Genomic DNA, 20,655 nt, shown 5'->3' with positions numbered 1-20,655 from the left:
TGTCTAAAACTTTAACATTAGAAGTGAAATAGATGTTCCAAGAACAGGAAATGAGGGGAAGAAACCCTTCAACGAGAGAACAGCCTTGATTTTCTGCTAGTACAATTTTGTCTTTACAAAAGGATGACTCTGTTGAGAATTGAAGCTCTATCAACCAAAGTAGTTGAAATGTATTAAACATAATGGCAGAGAAACATTTTTCAACTGAGAAATGAATAAGGCAAATAGAAATTAAGGTGTTGCCAAAATCTCCCAGCTCTATCTGGGAAGAGAGCTGTCAGATGCGAATCCAAGGGAGGTTGTTGAACATAAGTCTGATGCTGCCAATTTATTAATTCATGATTTGGCAAGGACGCAGGATCCTGAATCTACCTATTCTTCTGAGGCTTTCTCTCAGAGAGGAATGGCTTAGGGGATTGCTGAGGAGACCCTCAGTGAAACTAACAGTGAGAAGGGAGGCAACCACCATGACATGCTGAGGTCTCATGTACCAATTCAGCATATAAAATGATGCTGTTAGAGCTTTTATAATTGAAAAATATTTAATTCAAGAATGATTAAATAAATGCAAGTATTTAATGCAATAATATGAAATATTATTTTGAGGAGTTATTTGCATAATTCTCTACAAGCATCCACTCCAGTTTCAAAAGGAATATATTAATTCTATGTAAGGGAAACTAAGTTTTATCAGTAATGAGACCATGTTGCTAAACTCTGAAGTTCATTCCATTTTTGTCTCACACTTTAAATTGACCTGAAAAGATAGAGTTAATTTTTCCCAATAATATTGCTTTTTGCTCCCAATTGAATGTTTTGGATCACTTTGTTCAAATGTTAGAAATGATGTGACTCCACACACGAAGACACTGATGGAATGTGTGGCTCACAGAGACCTGAGAAAGTAGAGTGGGCCTGGACAGGCCTACGAGGCTTGGCCAAAGCACTGAGAGTAGGCTGTGTATATTTACTGGCTGAGGGTTGAGGCTGAAGAGCATCGCCAACAACAGGAGATGGAGACATCCCACAGATATTAACTAGGAATGTAGAGAATTGGATTATCACCTTATCCAGACATGGAGCCAAAGGAAGAAAGGGAAGACAATGTTTAAAACGAGAATAGCAACCCACATCACAAATGTGTTTAGAATTTTTATGTCAATGATAGTATTCAAATGAAAACACTCTTTAAGAATTTGTTCTTTTTAGGGGCTGTAGCGATGGCTCAGTGGTTAAGGGCACTGGCTGCTCTTGCAGAGGACGTGGGTTTGGTTTCCAGCACCCATGTGACAGCTAACAACCATCTGTAACTCAGGTTCCAGGGATCCAGCACCCTCTTCTGACTTCCGTGGGCATTGCACGACATGGGTACAGTTACAAACATGAGACAATACACTCACACACAAAATAATAAATTTTTTTTAATTTTTCATTTTATGTATCTAAGTTTTTTGCCTACATGTATGTAAGTGCATGTGCAATGCCTTCAGAAGCCAGAAGATGTCAGATGCCTTGGAACTGGACTTAAGGAGCATTGTTAGCTGCTTTTTAAGTGCTAGGAACTGAACCCAGGTTCTCTGAAGAGCAGCCAGTGTTCTTAACTGCTGAGCTAGCCCTCCATGCCCCCACTGAACACATTCTTAAAAAGAAAAGTTTTAAAGTACTTGTCCTGCATGGGTGGACAATGTTGCTCCTAGATGACATGGGTTACTAAATAAAAGTCTCAGTTCAAGTAATGGAAAAATTCCCTATGAATTATTAGGCAAGGAGGCTCCAGAGGTCTCCAGAACAACACAGGTTCTTGGCATAGCACTTGATCATTAACCATAACTACATGTTGGACCCTATTGCTGAAGGCATCAGACATGCTAGCTTAGGCTATCACAAAATCAATTTCAATCAACTGGGAAACTCCCTCTCAGATGGATAGCTTTCATACTACCAGAAAGTGCTATACAGCTGCTGAGGTAAAGTGAGGAAGAAAGACATCAATACCCTTAGCCAGCACTGGCCTCTGCGTGGTACAATACTGATCTGTCAGGCAAAATGTGCCCACTGATGAAACAGTGGCGCAACTGTTATGGGGGCAGCTGATCACTTTCTGATTTGGCTTGAGTCCCATTCCACAGTAAGGTACTCCATGCCTTCTACTGCAATCCTTCTCAGAAGCCCACGGCTAGGGAGGTCCCAGGCCATAGGTAGAATCTGCTGTTACATGATTCAATAGTCACGTTGTCAAATTGCCTTCTAAATATTTATGTTTATGCTCAAAGACCTGGGTTGCTTTCAGCTTTGAGGATGGAGATGCATGCCATGAAATTCTGTGTTCCAGGAAGAGCCTGGTTATCTCACTCATGAACTTGCAGCACCTGGGGTTACTTATACAAGACTTGCATTAAGATCAAGCCAGATAAAATTCGGGCATAGATAGGGCAGTGCTCTCTAGATCCCACCACTTACTGAGGAGCTATTGGCAGTTTGAATGGAAGAAACTTGGAATTTAAACTAATAATCTGTATAATCCTTAGTAAGTTGCCTAATTTTTCTGAGGCTTAATTTTCTCCATTTTAAAACTAGAGAAACCTGGCCAGATTAATATTATTAAACAAATGAGTTTAAAATTATTTTACCACACTATTCTAAAATTCTATAGCTTACTTAAACATACGAATTTTAAGTATAGAAATGGTAAAACCCAAACTGGGCACTTCTGTCTTCCAATTTTAAAAATATCTTTTCAAGTAGTAGCCTTGCTATACCAAATAATACAATTTTACCACTACATTTATTAAAGTAAGAAAGCATTCATCATAAAAATTATGCAAGCTTGGAAGAAGTTAATGCAGTCAACCAGAAGGGTTTTAGCATATTTTAAGTAAACAAAGGATAAGAATCAGAGTATAACCTTAATTTTATTTGAAGACAATATCTATATGTATTCAAAAAAATGAGTCACTAAAAGAACTTGTAATTAAATTTCAAAATTGATCAGATCAGTAAAAAATAAATTAAATGTCAGTAACTTCCTTATCTGGAAGGCATATCCTAATCATGATAACAACACAAAAACACACACACACAAACACACACATGCACAACTTCTGCACATGCACTACACAAACAACATGTGTGCACACTTATGCCCACAGCACACCTATATACACCACACACACCACACTCCACATAGACACATTAAAAACATACATACAAGCATGCACATATGTGCGCAGAACCCTATAAATATTTTAGGAACAAGTACAATGGAAATATTTATGAAGAACACTAGAGCATTCAGGAGGGTTTTGTAAAGATGACATTATAGATGCTATAGTGTAAATGGGAAGTGCTATATTTAAAATCGTAATTCTTTAAAAATTATGTATAAAATTGTGTAAACTTCAATGATATAGAATACTAATGATAGAGAAATAAACATTTTGTAATTTGTGGGAGATGGAGAGACAAGAATTTCTTCCCTTCAATTCCTGTTTTCTGTACATAAATTTTACTTCTATTAATATCCTACATCACAAAATAAATTATAAAGCTGTAACAGGAGTGTTTGAGGACAACTCCCTCCCATTCCATTGAATATTTGCACTAGTTTGTCAACTGCATCACTTTTCAAAACTTTTTGCCTCATCCTGGTAGTAAGAATATAATCAATTCAGGAACAGAAGCTCAAATTTACTTAATTGTACTATGTGTGGTTTGTATAAAATGAATACATATTGTATACAGCTATGTAAAGTGTATACAGCATGTTCCCTCCCAAATTCATACCTTCATTTTTGTTGTTTTTAATAACCCACTGAGCCCAGTTATTTCTGCCCCTGTGTGCCTGGATGTATATTTCACTGAGCATGGGACACCTACAGTGGCTGCACCCTCAAGAAATGATTTTCCTCCTCCAGCAGCTATCAACAGTCCATAGTTCCTCAGCAAGTGGTGGGGGCTAGAGAGCACCTCCCCTATCTATGCCCAAATTTTGACTGACTTGATCTTATGCAGGTCTTATGCAAACAACCACAGATGCTGTGAGTTCACAAGTGAGATAACCAAGCCATTCCAGAACACAGCACTTCAGGACACTCCTCTCCATCGTCATGGAGAAGAGGGGTTGATAAATATCTCCTATTTAGGACTGAATACTCAGTCTGTTATTCTCAGCACTTTGACCAATACGAGTCTCTGCATTGACTTCTGCCCACTCGGATTACCATCTGCTGCAAAAAAAAGCTTATCTGACCAAGATTGAAAGCAACCCAGGTCTATAAGCACAGGCATAAATATCTTGAGGGCAATTTGCCAGCATAACTATTGAGTCAAGTAACAATAGCAGGTCCTACACTTTGGCCTAGGACTTCCCTAGTCATGGGCTTCTGACAAGGATTATAGTGGAAAGCATGAAATACCCTCTGTGGAACAGGCCTTCAGTCAAATCAGAAAGTGACTACTTACCCCATAACTGTGCCACTATAGCACCAGTTGGGACATCTTGACTGGCATTCAGTGTTCTAGCACACAGAGGCCAGTGCTGGGTAACAGAGTTGATGCCTTTCTTCTCCACCTCACCCCAACAGGCTGCATAGTACTTTTTGGTGCTATGAAAACTATCTATCAAAAATGAAGTTTCCTGGTTGGTTTTAAATTGATTTGATGTCCTGAACTAATGTGTGAGGTGTCTTTGGGTCTTCAGCAATAGGGTCTAACATGTCGTTGCAGTTGCTGACTAAGCAAAATGGCAAGTACCTGTGTTGTTCTTAAGACGTCTGGGGCCTCCATGCCCAATTCATAAGAGTTATTTCATACCTTTAACTGACACTTTTATTTGATAACTCTGTCTTCTGGAAGCAACACTGTCCACACATGCAGGATAATTTCTTTCAAATCTTTCTGTAGCTGCATATTGAAACTATCTTGCTAAATATTGCATTTACAAAAGGCCATATTTTGTCATACATCCCTAGTTTTGGTTACTCACTCACTCACTCACTCTTTTACCCCCAGGCCCATCCCTACCTAAAACTTTAAACTCAGGTATTCCACCTCTGCGTTCAAATCACATGCACTCTACTATCTTTCCAATTATGTTTTAATTGGTCGTGAGATAGTAAGCGTTCATATGGTTTTTTAGAAATCAACCTTTGGATATAAAAACCAAGAGCGGTATAACTGGATCATATGACAGTTCCAAGTGTGGCTTTCTGAGAAACTTCCAGTCTGATTTATAAAGTGGCTGTACCCATTACATCTCTACCAAGTGTATGAGAACTCCCATGTGGCCTCTTAGATGTGGCTAACCTCCTCTTCATTCTTAAACATTCCTTCCAGTGTCCTCTGTACTGCTGGCTTCATGGTCATAAATTTCTTTGTTTTTATCAAGGAGACTTTACTCCTAAGCAGGATAGATGGCTCAGCAGTTAAGAGCACTGGCTACTCTTACAGATGTACCAAATTTAATCTCAGCACCCACATGGTAGCTAACAACCTTCTGTAACTCCAGTTCCAGGGGATCCCACATTCCTTTTGTCCTCCACAGGTACTGCAGGACATGAGTGCACTTACATACATGCAGGCAATACATTTATACACATAAAATAAAGATAAATCAAAAACATTTTTTTCAAAAAGGAAAACTTATTTCTCCTTCAGTTTTAATAGATAGTTTTTCTGGGTATAGCAATCGGGGTTGATGGGTGTGGTTTGTGGATCTTGGAATATATCTTTGTAGTCTGTCCTGGTTTTAATGGTCCTATGAAATAATCAGCTGTTATTATGATGTGCCTGACTAATCAGGCCCAACCCTTTTCTCAGGAGAACATTTGTTTTTAGGGTTTTAATTATAATTTGTGGTTGGGAGTTTTTCTTTTTTAAAAAAATGTTTTTATTTTATGTGTATGAATGTTTTGCCTGATTGTATGTAAGTGCACCCATGTCATGCAATGGCTAGGGTGAGAGTGTCAGATCCCCTGGAACTGAAGACACAGATGATTGTTCGCTGCCACGTGGGTGCTGGGAACCAAACCTGAGTCCTCCAAGAGCAGCCAGCCACCACCACCACCCCCCACCCCCCCTCTTCCTCAAGAACAGTCGGTGTTCTTATCTGCTGAGCCATCTCTCCAGCCCCAGGGGTTTTCTTGTGCTGTTTATTTTGTGTTTTATATAGTCTTCACAGGGGTATCTCTCTCTCAAGATTTGTGAAAATGTCTTTTATTATTTTTTTGAAAATATTCTCTATTCCTTCTATGTAGTATTCTTCATCTATGACCATAGTAGAAGATTTGGTCCCCTGTGGAATCCCAGCGCTGTTCTCACATATTTCATTCATATATATATATATATATACATATATATATATATATAAAATTTATCATTGGCTTTCTCTGAATGATGATTCAATCCCTCAGTCATCCCTGTGTTCTAGCCCTGACACCGTCTTGCCCATGGTCCATTTTACTTGGTAGGCTTTCCACTGAGCTTTTGATTTGGTATATTGAATTTTCATTCCCAGCATCATTTCAGTTTGTTTTTTCTTTGTCAATTCTAACTCATTAGTGATTTTATTTTCATGTCTTGTATCGACTTCCTTAGTTCACTCACCTCTTTGTTTATGTTCCCCTGCTATGTACTTATGTCCTCTTTGAGCTGTTTGAACAATTATAATCACTCTTTTAAGTTTTTATTTGGCAGTTCTTCCAATTAATATTCATTGGGAGTCATTTTTATGGTATTAGTAATTTTGAGAAAGAAATTTTATGCGTGTTTTTGTGTTGTTTTGGTTTTTGTCCTGAGACTTGCACATCTGAGATTGAGTTTTCCCTTATTTTGTTTTTCGTTTCGTTTTTTAATAAAATTGAAGTGTTCTTTTTTCTTTCAATGGAGGCATGTATAACGCTCAGAAGAAGACTAATGCATAGTGTAGTTGAGTTGTCATTTTCCTCTCTGGGGTTAGTCTTCAGGGTCAGAGGCTCTAATCCTTCCTCTGAGGGCCCGACACTCTCCTGGGTCAGCTCAGGCCTCTTCCCTGGGTCTGAAGCTTTGCTGGGAGTTGTGGGATGCACTGTGCTTCTGGACTTTACTCTCAGAGAGCTTGGGTGTTCTTCCTGGGTTCACAGCTTCCACAGCAGTTTATTAGGGAACTTACTACATGCCTGTGGGTATTAGCCTGGATCAGATTACTTCCCTACCCTGGCTCTGGAAGCTTGTGTTGCTGGCCACTGTGACTTGTAGAACTCCCCTCTCTCCTATGAGCCTTACCCTGTGTTAGATGCATTCCCTACTCTGGATCACGGCTTTAGTTGCCAGCAGATGAGTTGTGGAATTCTCTGTGTGCCTATGAGCTTTACCTTGGGTCAGATGGAATGTTAATATTCTTCATACTGAAATAATTGCAATTCTGTACTTTATTTCTTTATCTATCACTCTTTTGACTGATGTTTACCAGATGTTTATATTATGAAATTTCACAGTGCAAAATTTTGTATAGTAGTACCCAAAACAGAAGTTTGGACCTAGTACTGAAAATTGATTACACAAAAAAACTACTCTCTAAGGAAAGCCTGAGACAATAAAGGTACCCAAACATATTGAAAACAGGATTCTGTGGACTCTTAAAAGAATGTGGTATATTACTCTTCTCACTCACATGTGCGTCACAGGAAGGGCACTCCTTCCCTTCCAGGCCCACAGTCATGCATCGAGGCTCTGTTCAGTTTCTGAAGAGCTGCTCAAACCACTTGCTGAGATCATGTGATAGCTAGGAAGAGCTAGGAAGGTCCAAATCTCCCTCTTCCTTCAGTTTGGATAGCTACAGACAGCCCTTTGATCTCACATATGTGTTAGATCCTCTTCTTTCCCACTTCTATCTTGCTTCTCTTAGCCTCTTGCTTTCTCAGGAGCACTTTAAGTAAATCTTTTGAATACAACTAAATTTCCATCTCAGCTGGTTCCTGTGGGACTTGACTTGAAATAGAAAATTATCAGAAAGACTTGAATGGACCCCCTAGCATCTTAATAGAAGCTTAGAAAGTAGCAGGTTTGGACTCTACAAAGTTGTGAAGGAGAATGTTCCAGATAGTAGGGTACTCTAGCTGACACCTCTACTGGAATAAATCATGTACAATGACAAAGGTTGATTAATTTTCCAGCATGTGTACAAAATATATGGAGAGAATTTTCCGGTCTGGAAAGAGATTGACAAAAACAGTTTCCTTTGTGGGTAAATGAAAGACATCAAATATATTTTAGATGAAATCAGACTTGAGTTTTAGAAAGAATATGCTTACATCTTTGGGAAAGGATTCTAAGGAAAATACTATACTTAAAATCTGTGATTGAAGGGTTGGGGAGATGGCTCAGCAGCTAAGAACACTGGTTGTTCTTGCAGAAGACCCGGTTTCAAATCCCAGCACCCACGTGGCAGCTAACAACTGTCGGTAACTCCAGTTCCAGGGGATCCGACAGTGTCTTCTGTCCTCCTCAGGCCTTGCATGACACGGGTGTACCTACCTACACGCAGGCAATACATGCATACACATAATATAAAAGTAATAAAATATTAGGAAAAGAAATCTGTGATTACATATAAAAACCACTGACCCATTTCTATGTACTCTATATGAGTTAGCTATATAAAATTCTCTAGTTCTTTAAGTAATTTGATCTTGCCCTAACTTTCTTTTAAATCCTAGTGTTAAGTGTTTTCAATCCTTAATGTGGAAAAATAAAAAATACCAATGTTTGCAGATTATCATATACCTTTAGGCACCAATATAGTATCTCAAATTGGTACATATTAATATTTATGAATATCTAAAAGATACATGCTGATACATGTTGATATTTGAAAAAGAAGCTATTTTTGAATGCCACAAATATTGAAAATGCTCCAATCCTTAAACATAATTATTTCATTCAACAAGTATTAATTGAATATTACCATATGCTAAACTTTTGAGATCACACAATAAGGAAGGAAAATAGAAATATCAAAAATAATTACAAATGTGATCAGCTCTACAAAAGGGGAAACACCAGATGCTCAGAAAAATGTGTGACTGGAGATCCTACTCAGTGTCTGAGTGACATTTAGGACGCAGAACCCTGAGCCAAGAATGGTAGGGTGGAGTCTCTCATGAACGAGGAGAAAGAATTTATCAAGAGGCAGATGATCTTTACAGGCTTAGTTGAAAGGTTAGGCTAAGGAGCAATGGAAACAGACCCATTCTGAGAGAACAGAGAGTGGGGACACAGATATATCCTTTGCTAAGAGAGACAGTGAAAGCTAATGATGGGGGGGATTGTAAACTGTGTTAAGGTTCATTCTTTGAGGGAAAGGTGCCACCGAAGTGTGTTAAACAAGGTGCTGATGACACCAGGTGCCCCTTGGCTGCCAGTGGAGGAGCAATTCTGCAGCTGCACTGATCAGGACAGAAGCCTTAGGGTGCCCTTGAAGAGGCTCACATTATTCCCTGGAACAGGCCTGAGTCAGGGAGCAGTGATCATGGGAATAGAAGAGATACTCTTGCTGGGACTTCAGGCATTGAATATAGATTTAGAGACTGAAAAATATTATGAGAAAGAGGAAACATGATATAACGATTCCTAGGTTTATGCCATGAACAAAAATGAAGAATAAGTGTTTTGTTTCATGAAGTATCAAAACATAAATACTCAGGGCAATAGAAGCATATTAACTTTCTGTGTAAAATATTATGTGTCATTTAGAATCTACAAATCTGAAGGGGGGAAATTTTGGGAATACATGACTTGACTTACCATGGATAGCACTGACTTGGAATATAAAAAAGCTTTTCACAAACATGTGGACCAGCACATTTTTGCCATAGTAGTTTTCAAAAATGAAATTTAAGGACTAGGAAGTCGGCTCACCGGGTAGAGTGTTTGCTCTGCAATCATGATGACCTGAGTATTCATGCCCAGCACCCATGTAAACAGTCAAGCAGAGGAAACTGCTTCTGCAATAACAGTTCTGCTGAGGCAGAGACATGAAGATCTGCAAGGCCTGCTCGCCAACCAGTGTAGCTGAGTTGGCATCCTCCAGGTTCACTGGGAGACCCTGTCTTAAAAGCAGGATGGAGTGCCATTAAAGAAGATACCTGATATTGACCTTTGCTCAGTACAGGTACAAGCACCAGTGAGTGCACCCACATACACAGTGCACATACAAGTATGCCATGTATGTTCTTAGCAAGGGGCTCTTAAGAGTCATCAATGTACTAACTTCCATCCATTTGAATTAGATGCTGCATAACAAAGGACAGATTTTTTTTTTTTGATGGAAGAGTTTTATTTGGCTTATGGTTCCAAAGGGAAGAGCTCATAATGGCAGAGCATAGATTTTTAACCTAATTCAGTTCAAATGTTCATTTTTGAGCAATGCATTATGACATGTATATATAATATGAGACACTCAGTTTACATAGTTTAGAAAGAAAAATATAAGGAACAAAGGATCGTCATCAATCTGGGCTCCTCATCGAAGGAGTTGCTGTGCTTGTTTCATTCAAAGTGTGAACAGCATGATCAGCTTGCTACAAGTCTCTGCAGTGAATGAATATTTGAGTACACGCATATGTGTGTATACATGTGTATATGCACACGTAAATGTAATATGCTGACTCAAATATTCCTAAACAGTTCACACACATCAACTGCTTTTGTTTCATTTTTAAGTTCTGAATCTTGTCTCTTGATGTTTATCCGTGCATTGCTAAATGTAATATTTTCCTTCTGTTGGAAGTTTTCTCCCTGAGCATAGCACTGATGGGACATGGGCTATCATGACAAGCTGCTGAGTCTGGCATATGGCATGCTCACAGTCTTGGAGGGTACATGGGTTTTATCAGGGCATCCTTGGATACCAAGCACATCTGTGAGTTACAAGAAGCTTGGGGCATGCAGTAGGAAGTTCGGCAAATGATACACAAATCTGATATTCCTTATGATCCTCCTAAAGCATTGGAGTTACGAGATCCTTCAACCTCATAAACAAAGTAAAATAAGCTCTTGGTAAATATCTTAATTTCTTTTTCCCAATTTTTCTTAGTCATAGTGGGACAGAAGACTTTGGCCTTTCAGAAACTATGATTTTCTTTCATTCTCCTCTACTTTGCTTCTCTTTGCTCTCTATCGTTGATGTACAATGCTATTTTTCCATCATGTGAGCAAGATAAAATCCAAAGTAATTTATTTGGTATTATAAAGAAGGTTTCCTCTGGCAGCAGTTTTAACTGTCAGTGCGAAGGACAAGTAGGAAGCCGCCTTGCTGTGTTCTGTCAATGTCTCATTAGTTTATCTTGCTTAGAATCTGCTGCATCACCAAGAGATTTTCAAAATACATCCATGCATACACAAAGATAATGGCCATTCATCACCCCCAGCCAGCATACTTTTACTAAGCTCTGTTTTCAAGGTTAATCTGATGATGAATGAAAAAAAAAAAACAAAACAAAAAAAAAAACCTCAAAAGCACCGGTATCTTTTAAAGCAATCAAAATTCAGAGAGGTTAAGTCTGGGTGAGATAACAAAGGGTATCATCTAAAGGGCTTGTTTGTTTAGGATACTGACCTCTTAAGCATCCCTGACACCTTCATGAGAGCAGATTCTTCTGATTCTGCATGTCAAAAGCTCATTAATGATATAGCATGAAGAAGATAAATTACAAAGTCAAAAAGGTGATCAATGTAAGGCTGCAGCAAACTAAGTGAGAGCCCTCTGATTTATTGTTTTCAATGCTGGTTCTCTGTAAATGCACTATGTCACAAAGTGGAAACTGCTTCCTGCCTGCCTGGGAAGGGCTAGTCCTCCAAGGCCACAGGGCTCTGCTTGAAATAATAAGACAGCGAGAAACACAGCCTAATGCTCAAATGTTTAAAAACTTTCTGGGCATATTGTGTTCTATAGAGCCATCATAATGATAGATTTCTTTTCCCTTTTCCTAGAAGTGAGACAGAAAGTTAAGATTCTGACGTAATTAGGAGATGTTGTTGTGTAGGTTAAGAAAAACAAAAGCTCTTTCAAAAAGTAAAGATGATTTTTGTTGGCCAGTGTGATGGTTCAGTGGCTTGTCACCAAGCCTGATGACCTGAGTTCGATCCAAGAAATACACATGGTGGATGGAGACAGCTGACCCCGACAAGTTGTTCTCTGACCTCCATATGTGCACCATTGCATGTGACCCCCCAGCAATTAAATAAACAAATGGCTGAATAAATAAATGTAATAATGTAGATGGGTTTGTGGGTTTTTGTGTTTTTTTTTTCTTAAGAACTTGTAGCCTCAGCTGGCCAGGAACTTATAATGTAGACCAGGTTGGCCTCAGTTTCACAGAGATCTGCCTGTCTCTGCCTCTCAGGTGCTGGATAAAATTAAAAGCGTGTGCCAACATACTTGGCAATAATTTATTAAAAGGAGTTTTGGGGATACTAGTAGTTTGAACTTATATATAGCAATAAAAGCTCTATTTGGTATTTGCTACCATTAGTGATAACAAAACCCACTATGCTTACTCCTTATTTAAAATCTTAAGTGATAACTGGTGCTTTGATGTACTAATACTGACCAAAATCTTGGTATAAAATTGAATCATAAAAATTGAATGCTTTCTCTATATCAAGGATACAGTAGGCAAAGAGCACAGGCAAAGGGGAAAGGACAGGTTGTCCTCCCGAGGACCTTTCTTCCCTCAGTGGAATTGCACATTCTATCTCCACGGACTTCTGGCATCTACCCCTGGCCTCTGGACACATGTGCAAACACACACACATACACTACTCATCTAGGTATGCAACACAATGACTCTTGAAAACACAATAAACTTTTGTTGACAAAAGGCAAGACCATACCTACATCTTGTGTAATTAGAAAGCCTCCAAAATTAAAGTATGGACCAACAGTGAAGGTAAAGATGACAGGGATGCTATTCTAATAATAGCAATAGCAATATTCTGAGATTGTTGGTTTATTTTCCATTTAAGAGATAGAGAAATTGAGGCATAAAGAAAGTAAGAAAATTGGCCTATGTTTGCATAGGTATTTGATTTTCATGCCATTGGTGGAGTCCTGTCTATGTTCCTCACTGCTAACTCAAGTAGGAAAAGAACACAGACATATCAAATTCAAAAGGTTCTTCCTAAAAAGCTAGATAGAGAGCACAGCTGAACGAGAGGAAACAGTGTTGAAAGATTCATGAATTATACTGCTGTAAAAATGAAATAGAGTAACTACTGAAATTCATAATAAGGATAGGAAGCATAAATCAATAATGTCTTCCTGAATGCCTGTTTACGAAGTCAGCGTCCTGTGAGGGGTTGGAAGGCAGAGAAGAATTGTGAGCGAAAGCCAAAAGCATAAAACCAGCCAGCAAAGACTAGAAAGGGAGTCTCAAGTTATGACCACAGGTATGTGTGTAAGTGGCAGCATCACAGAGTGAGGACTGAAACAATTAACAAACTGATAGGATTTGTTGTCCGAAAAAAAGTCATTAACGGGCCAGAAATCTATGTAGAGAGCATGCATTGACACTGAAGTCACTGAGGACGTGATACTGATTTTAACTCCTAAGTAAAACGAAGGCTGAAAGACTGAAGTGAGAAGAGAGCAGGAGTAAGAGGGGGAAGGGCAACCTACATTGCCATCTGTTGGGGAAAGGAGCGCCTACCTTGCTGAAAGAAATGAAATTTGGGAATTCCCCATCTCCACAGCCAGCGGTAACAGTGGAGAGCAGAGAGCATTTTCAAGCCTAGTTTAGCTTCGTATAATACAAACATAACGTTCACCATCTTTATTAAATGTATTTTCTTGATTGTTAATAAAAATAAAAAAGCATCTTTATGTTATGGGATACCATGTGATACTACGAGATTGATTTGTTAATACAAACACCTTATTTAATATACAAATCAGGCTAACATCATTTCTATATGGTGAAATCATTCAGAAACATTTCTTCAAACTTTTGGAATTGCATAGTACGTTATTGTTATAATTTGGAAAATATGTTATAGGAGGAAAATTAATTCCAATATTTCATTAAACCCATACATTTAAGGTATAATTTTGGATCAACTTTGAGTGAACTTGTCTGCAGAATGACTTACCATGTCCAGGAGCCTCCTGTATTCTTACTAATGAGCCCACGCAAGTTGCAAAACTGTGGCTAAACCTCCACCGTGACTCTGGTCTCAGCTCTAACCTGAGCCTTTTTAACTCTTTGGGCCTAAATTTATTTGTATGAAAAGTAAATACGATTGCCTTAAATGGCTTCCAAGCAAGAGCACCCTTGTTTCTACATCAACTAAGATTAACCTGTTAATAAGCATACTCTTGGAATATTGATCTTATAAATTGAAGTCTAGTACTTACCACTTGATTTTATCTTTTTTTAATTACATTTTTAGTTCTTCTAAACTTTTACATAAGTATCTATTCCATTATGTAGGGTGGAGTTAATGGCTTGACTGGAGAGCTAGAATTTGGAGAAAACGGAGGTAACCCCAACGTCCACTTTGAAATCCTTGGAACCAACTATGGAGAAGAGCTTGGCAGAGGCGTTCGTAAAGTAAGCCTAGACTCATTAACAAATTCGGTTTTTCTCCTGTACTATTTGTTGTTTTGGCATATAATTCCCTGTGGTGTGATCATGGTGCACATTAACATTCCCGTGGTACAAAGAGAAAGTGAGGCAGCATGAAGGGGGAGGGCACAAAAGAGAGAGAACAAGGCAGTGCAAATATCTTAGATGCTTAGAAGTAGTGCACAATAAATTCCATTTATGCCTTGGAAAAATTTAAAAGAAGAAAGTAACTTGATGCCGGCCTGGAGAAGTGGCATTGCTTTTCATTCACTATAATAATACTTTTTATAAAGTAGCAAATCTAATATTTATATAAAATTTGTAACATGCACAAAATTAGAATAAGTGCTTGGATAGATTTCATATACTAGGAGAGAAAGTCTGCTATAGAAAGTGGCATTATAGTAGTTCCCTGTCTGTGTGTGTCTTGAAATAAGTAGAAAATACTTTGCAGGAAATGAGCTCTTGTTATATTCTGCAGATCACATAGAAGAGGCAGCGAAGAGCCAAAAAAGCATGTTTCATGAAACACTGGGACTATAACTTTCTCAAGGAGAAATATAAAAGCCCTTGCATAAATGAGTTCTCCATAGCTTGCTGCTGCCATTTTTATATATTTTTGGTAAGGAGACTCTGAAGGCAATTGAGTTTGCATACAGAGCTAATAACTATGTCCTTCTCAGTATCTGAAGCCGACTGCACTGAGAGTAATTGGGTCTTCTGGAAATGGGCCTTTTCAATGTTGACATTTGCCATACAGAAAACGAAGTTAGACATTGTTACCAGAAATAAGAATTTCTCAGTAAATTTATGCTGACTTAAAACCAGATTACTGCATTTAAATTTTTGTTTTCTACTGAATAATTTCAAACATAGAGAAAATTGCATAAAACACAAGATGCTTTACTGAAATTTTTAAAGGGAAACAGCCTCTACTGTGGTCCACAAAAAGAACACAGCAGTTGCCATAAAAAGCACCCTGTGTGCTTCCCCTGACTGCATGCTTTGAAGACCCTCTCACCTGGGTAACCATTAGTCTCCATTTTACTGTGATTACCTGGCTATCTTAATAATTTTATCACGTGTTTGCATACTACTGTAACTGAGTTCACCAATATTTAATCTTATAGCCAATCTCACCTGCATCATTTTCTCTTGCTTCTTGTGTTCAACGTTATGTGTCCTATTCATCACTGCTGTTACTTGTAGTTGAAATTTATTGACGTATATTGCTGTATCATTATAACTATGTCACAACTTAGTATATTTTGTTTCCTCTTTTAGATTATATAACAAAGGCTATTACAATATTCTTGCATGTAATTCTTAGCTATATATTCTTGTACTTGTGCAGGTATTTTTGTGCCAAAGAACAAAACTGCAATACAATAGTACATATCTTAGACATTCCTGGGTAACATCACACCCTATGTTATTAAAGTTTATGGATTTTTGCTTACCATCAACAGTCTACGTAAGCTCTCACTCCCTCTCAATCAACCAAATCTTTGTCAGACTTCAACCTTTTCTAATATATATTGAAATATAGCCTCATGGTTTCAATTCAAAGTCCCTGAATTTTAAAAAGATCTATCTTTTATATTTTTAAGATTTATTTATTTTTATCTTATGCATATGAGTGTTTTGCCTGCAAGTATGTAAGCACATTGCATGTATGCAATGCCCACAGAGGCCAGAAGAAGGTGTTAGATTCCCTAGAACTGGTGTTACAGATGGTAGTAAGCTCCCACATGTGTGCTGAGAACCAAACCCAAGGCCTCTGTAAGAGTAGCCAGATGCGTCTTAACTGCTGACCAGTCTCTTCAGCCCCTGCCTCATATTTTTAAGACCTCAGATTTCTCTTTGGCTTCATTACTCACTCAAGTTTGGGGGGGAAATTTTGTTGCTGTTGTTTGTTTAGCATTTTGGTGAGGTAAGGATGTCTTCTGTCTATTAGAATGAATTCTTAGCAATACAGGTATATGACTTAATTATTAGTCCTTTGCCACTTAGCTCCAGGTATTACTTTCTTCTCTATGAACTTCCTTTTCGTAGCAATTTTTTATATATTTAAACAATGTTTTATGAATTTTCTACCTATGATTGTCGGTGTTCGTTTATATTCAAAGAATTATTCCATATTCTCAGAGTCATAAGAATGTTATATTTATAGTTATCTTCCAAATGTTTTATAATTCTTCCTTTTACATTCAGGTTTTTTGAATGCCTAGTAACTTGTTTTAATATGTGGAATAAGAAAAGAGTAAGGTTTAATTTTTCAGTATGGATTGTGTTTTGGTTTTTGTGGGGCTTTTTTGTGAGATACAACTTAAATATAAAACTACAAATCGTAAGTATATTATGGTTTTCAATATTTGTATTCACCAGTGTGATCACCACCTACATCAAAATATAGACCCTTTCTGTCACCCAGTCAGTGCCCTGGTTCCATTCTTAATGACAGAGACCTCTTGCTTGGCCTGAAAGTTCACATACACATAAATGGACCATGTACTAAAGTCATTTGTGTCTTCTTTCCTCAACATAGCTTATGATGAGGCAATAGCTTCATTTAACAGCATTTTGGGTGTTCATTTTGGAAAGTTTAATTTATATTCTGTGAGAATAAAAAGGCATTTGAAAATTTCTTTTTTTCTTTAGTTCCTATACTAAAATATAATTAATATTGTCCAATTTTTGGGGCCCAGCTTTCTTATCCAGCTTTTAATTAAATTAAGTTTTCTAGAGATGCTGTGTACTTACTGCAGGTTGTCCTGTCATCTATAATCCATGAGTGTTTTATTTTTATTTCACCTTTGGAGTTTTGCACCTCTTAACTTTTTATTGATTTTTTCAAATTTCATACAATACATCTTGATATATTAAACCCATGCCCTGTCTGTACCTCACCATAGCCCCATCACCATATTTCATTCATTCTCTCGTATATGTTAAGGCCTAATGAGCTGAGATTGTGTCCCCAAATGTCCCTTGATGTGAGTCCATGCACTAGAGCCTGGTCAGCCTATCTAGCATCTCCCCCTCAAAAAAAATCAACCCTCCCTCTCCCAGTAGCCCTGGGTTGCCAATAGTTCTTCAGCTAAAGTTGGGGCTTTTTACCCATTTCCCCAGTTCAATGCTAGGTTTTTGTCTGGTTTGAGCTTGTATGGGTCTCGTGCATGCTGTCACCATTGCTGTAAGTTTAAATGAGCAACTCCCTAGCCACTAGGAAGAAAACAGTTTTCCAGTTATCTGGGAAGTTGCTCATGGAATCTACCTCCTGATTTTTCTTCTGTAAGTCTATTGAGTAGGACCTCTAGAACAAAGTTGAAAGGAAATAATAACGGTGGCATCCTTGGGTTCTTGTTTACAGTGCTAAAGAAGCATTTTTATTTAGCTTTGTTCAGGTTAATGAAGCTCCATTCATTACTAAAATATATGCAATTGTAAATGAAATGTAGGTTCATATTTTTTTAAATGTATATTTATACTTACTGAAATTTCAGTCACATTTGATTTGTTATCATCTTGCCTATATCTGTTACATTGATGATTATGATTCAGGTTTCCTGAAATGGCCCTTTCGTTGGATTTCTGTCCTGTTAAACTGACCTAACCTAGATGAGTTAGTAATGTGAGCCCTCCAGAGCTATGTCTAAGGTAGCAACAAATGTTAATGAGAGGCCAGAGGTGAGAAAAAGTGCAACAGAGTGGCAATGCCAGCTATTTAAATAACAAGAGTAGAAAATAACAAGGAAGGTGAAAAGTTTCACATGTCTACATAGAAATTAAGTGACTCTGTTAGAAAAGGTAGAACATTTAGAATACACAGGAATTGGGCATGATTGAGCAGTCTGGGATCAAGGCAAGTAAGAGAAAAAATTGAAGATTAAGTAGAAAGTGTTGACTAACGATTAAGTTCAAATGGAAAAAAAAATAGAGAGATTTGGATGCAGCGTTTGTTGGTGTTCCTGTCCTTCAGCAAGATGGACAATGTTTTCCCAAATAATGAAAGAGAAGATGTAAGTAAAGCGTGGAGGGTTTGGAAGTAAGTCTTCATGCAATGTGCATTAACTGGTGTCATGAAATTAAGATAACGCTTATAATAAAACACATTATCTTTTCCTGGAGAAATGGGAGGTGAGGTTATCTGCTAAAAAAGAAAAGACATTGAAGCATCCAAAGCCTCTGGAGATAATGAGGATAGAAGCTTAACGTGGCAAACAGGAGAACTATGATTGGGGAACCAGGAAGGGTTGCCAGGCAGGGCTATGGTCACATACGAAGTTAAAGATAAATAACTCACAACAGCAGTAATTTGGGTGGCATATGTTTGTCAGTAGCAGACTGGATGAATTACATTAATGTAGGCTGAGTTTTTATCAGGTTGTTGTCCTTTTGTTTTAGTTTTGATAGCAGTGATGTGAAGCAAGTGAGGCTAAGACACTGGCAATGTTACCGAGTTCTGGACCTCGGGGAAAGATTACCGAGACTCAAAAAGTTCCAAATCAGTCAAATTAAGCTTTTACAATTTCATTAGAATTTTAAAGAAAAAGAAATCCTCAGGGCAGGCGAGACAGTAATATTGGCAGCTGCCTTGAAGAGGTGAGTGGTGGGAAGAAAGCAAGCAAGCCATGAAGTCTTATAGGTTTAGAGCCTGTGTGAGAGGTCAGACACGTGGCTGACTGGCAGCCCCATGGCTGGGAGAAGGAAGCTTTAGAGAAAGTAAAGAAACACAAGATGCTAGGGGCAGCCCAAAGCCTTAAAGAAAGCATGTTTAGTAAGAAAGGAGAGCCACAAAGAAAAGGAGAAATTCCGCTTCCCTGAAGAGCTCAAGGACGCGGACAAACTCATGGGCTACATGGCTGTAGCTAGTCTGAAAGTTCTGCCCTATTAGGTGGGATTCCAGGCAGGAAAAACTCGCTATCTCATTAATTCACTAAGTATTCCACCCATCTAGTTAGCATGACCTACCTTCCTAGGAGTGGTCCTATGACCAGATGATTGACCAGTTAAACTTACACAAAATGGAGGTGCTAGAGGTATCATAGTAAGATATTACCAAAGTGGTAGAACTTCATATCTACAGTGGACATGGATGGCAATGAAGATAGGAATAGTTTTAGCAATCGAAAGAATTCATGGCTCTTCAAACAAGGCCTGGCAGGTCTGAATGTGAAGTGGGGGAGCTTCAGAGCCAGGGAAAACGTGGTTGTGGAGGGGAAATGTCTGGATTCACGATTCCAGGGTGGATGGGTCCCAGGCAATCACTAAGTCATACTTGAGTGGCAAAAGTGGGATTCCAGTCTCATTCAGCCCCAGAAGTCCTGCATGGTCCATGCAGGTCTGAGGTTCGTGTGGTTGCTTTGCCCTATTCTGAATTCAGGCTGTAATTTGTGATCAGGCGTTAAGGTGATGCTGATTCAGGTACATCAAATCATGTGTACTTCATTCCTTTTTTGACATTTTATTTTTTATTTATTTATTTTTATTTTATGTGTATGAGTGTTATGCCTGCATGTATGCAGGTGCACCCATGTGGTGCAATGCCCATAGAGGACAGAAGCAGGCTTCGGATCCATTGGAACTGGAGTTACTAAAGGTTGTTAGCTGCCATGTGGGTTCTGGGATTCGAACCTGGGTCTTCTGCAAGAGCAGCCAATGCTCTTAACTGCTGAGTCATCTCTTCAGCCCAAGTGTATTAAATAGCTCCAGGAATTGCTTGTTTAGGTTTCTATACTCCAACTCCCCAGATGGATTGAGGTGCTCCTAAGAGCTGGTTGACATATAGATGTTGTACAAAAGGCACTGGTATTTTAATAAACTATCTTTATAACCTATGGTTCCTTTTATATTGTTGATAACCACTAAATCTATGAAGCCAGATGGGTGGCATGCAACTGTAACAGCAGCACTCAAAAGGTTGAAGCAAGAGGATCAAGAATCCCAGGAATGCCTGGACTACATAGGGAGACCCTGGCTCAAAAACTTCTTTATTCCACCATTTAAAAAATATTTTATTTACTATTATTTTGCTATTTTGTGTGTATGCATG

At 38.3% G+C, this 20,655-nt stretch overlaps 1 protein-coding gene across 2 annotated transcripts in view; it reads left to right on the top strand.

The window, feature by feature from the left end:
* Positions 1-20,655, top strand: part of Grid2 (glutamate ionotropic receptor delta type subunit 2) — a 1,595,433-nt gene that overhangs the window by 950,354 nt on the left and 624,424 nt on the right. For both annotated transcript variants that reach the window (XM_008844624.2, XM_008844623.2), the window contains exon 8: positions 14,466-14,585. In XM_008844624.2, coding sequence (XP_008842846.1) covers positions 14,466-14,585 — 120 coding nt within the window. The remainder of the gene's footprint in view (positions 1-14,465; positions 14,586-20,655) is intronic.

Source organism: Nannospalax galili, unplaced genomic scaffold (genome assembly GCF_000622305.1).
Source record: "Nannospalax galili isolate Female #2095 unplaced genomic scaffold, S.galili_v1.0 scaffold441, whole genome shotgun sequence".
NCBI classification, from domain to species: Eukaryota; Metazoa; Chordata; class Mammalia; order Rodentia; family Spalacidae; genus Nannospalax; species Nannospalax galili.
This window is presented reverse-complemented; position numbering and strand designations above follow the sequence as displayed.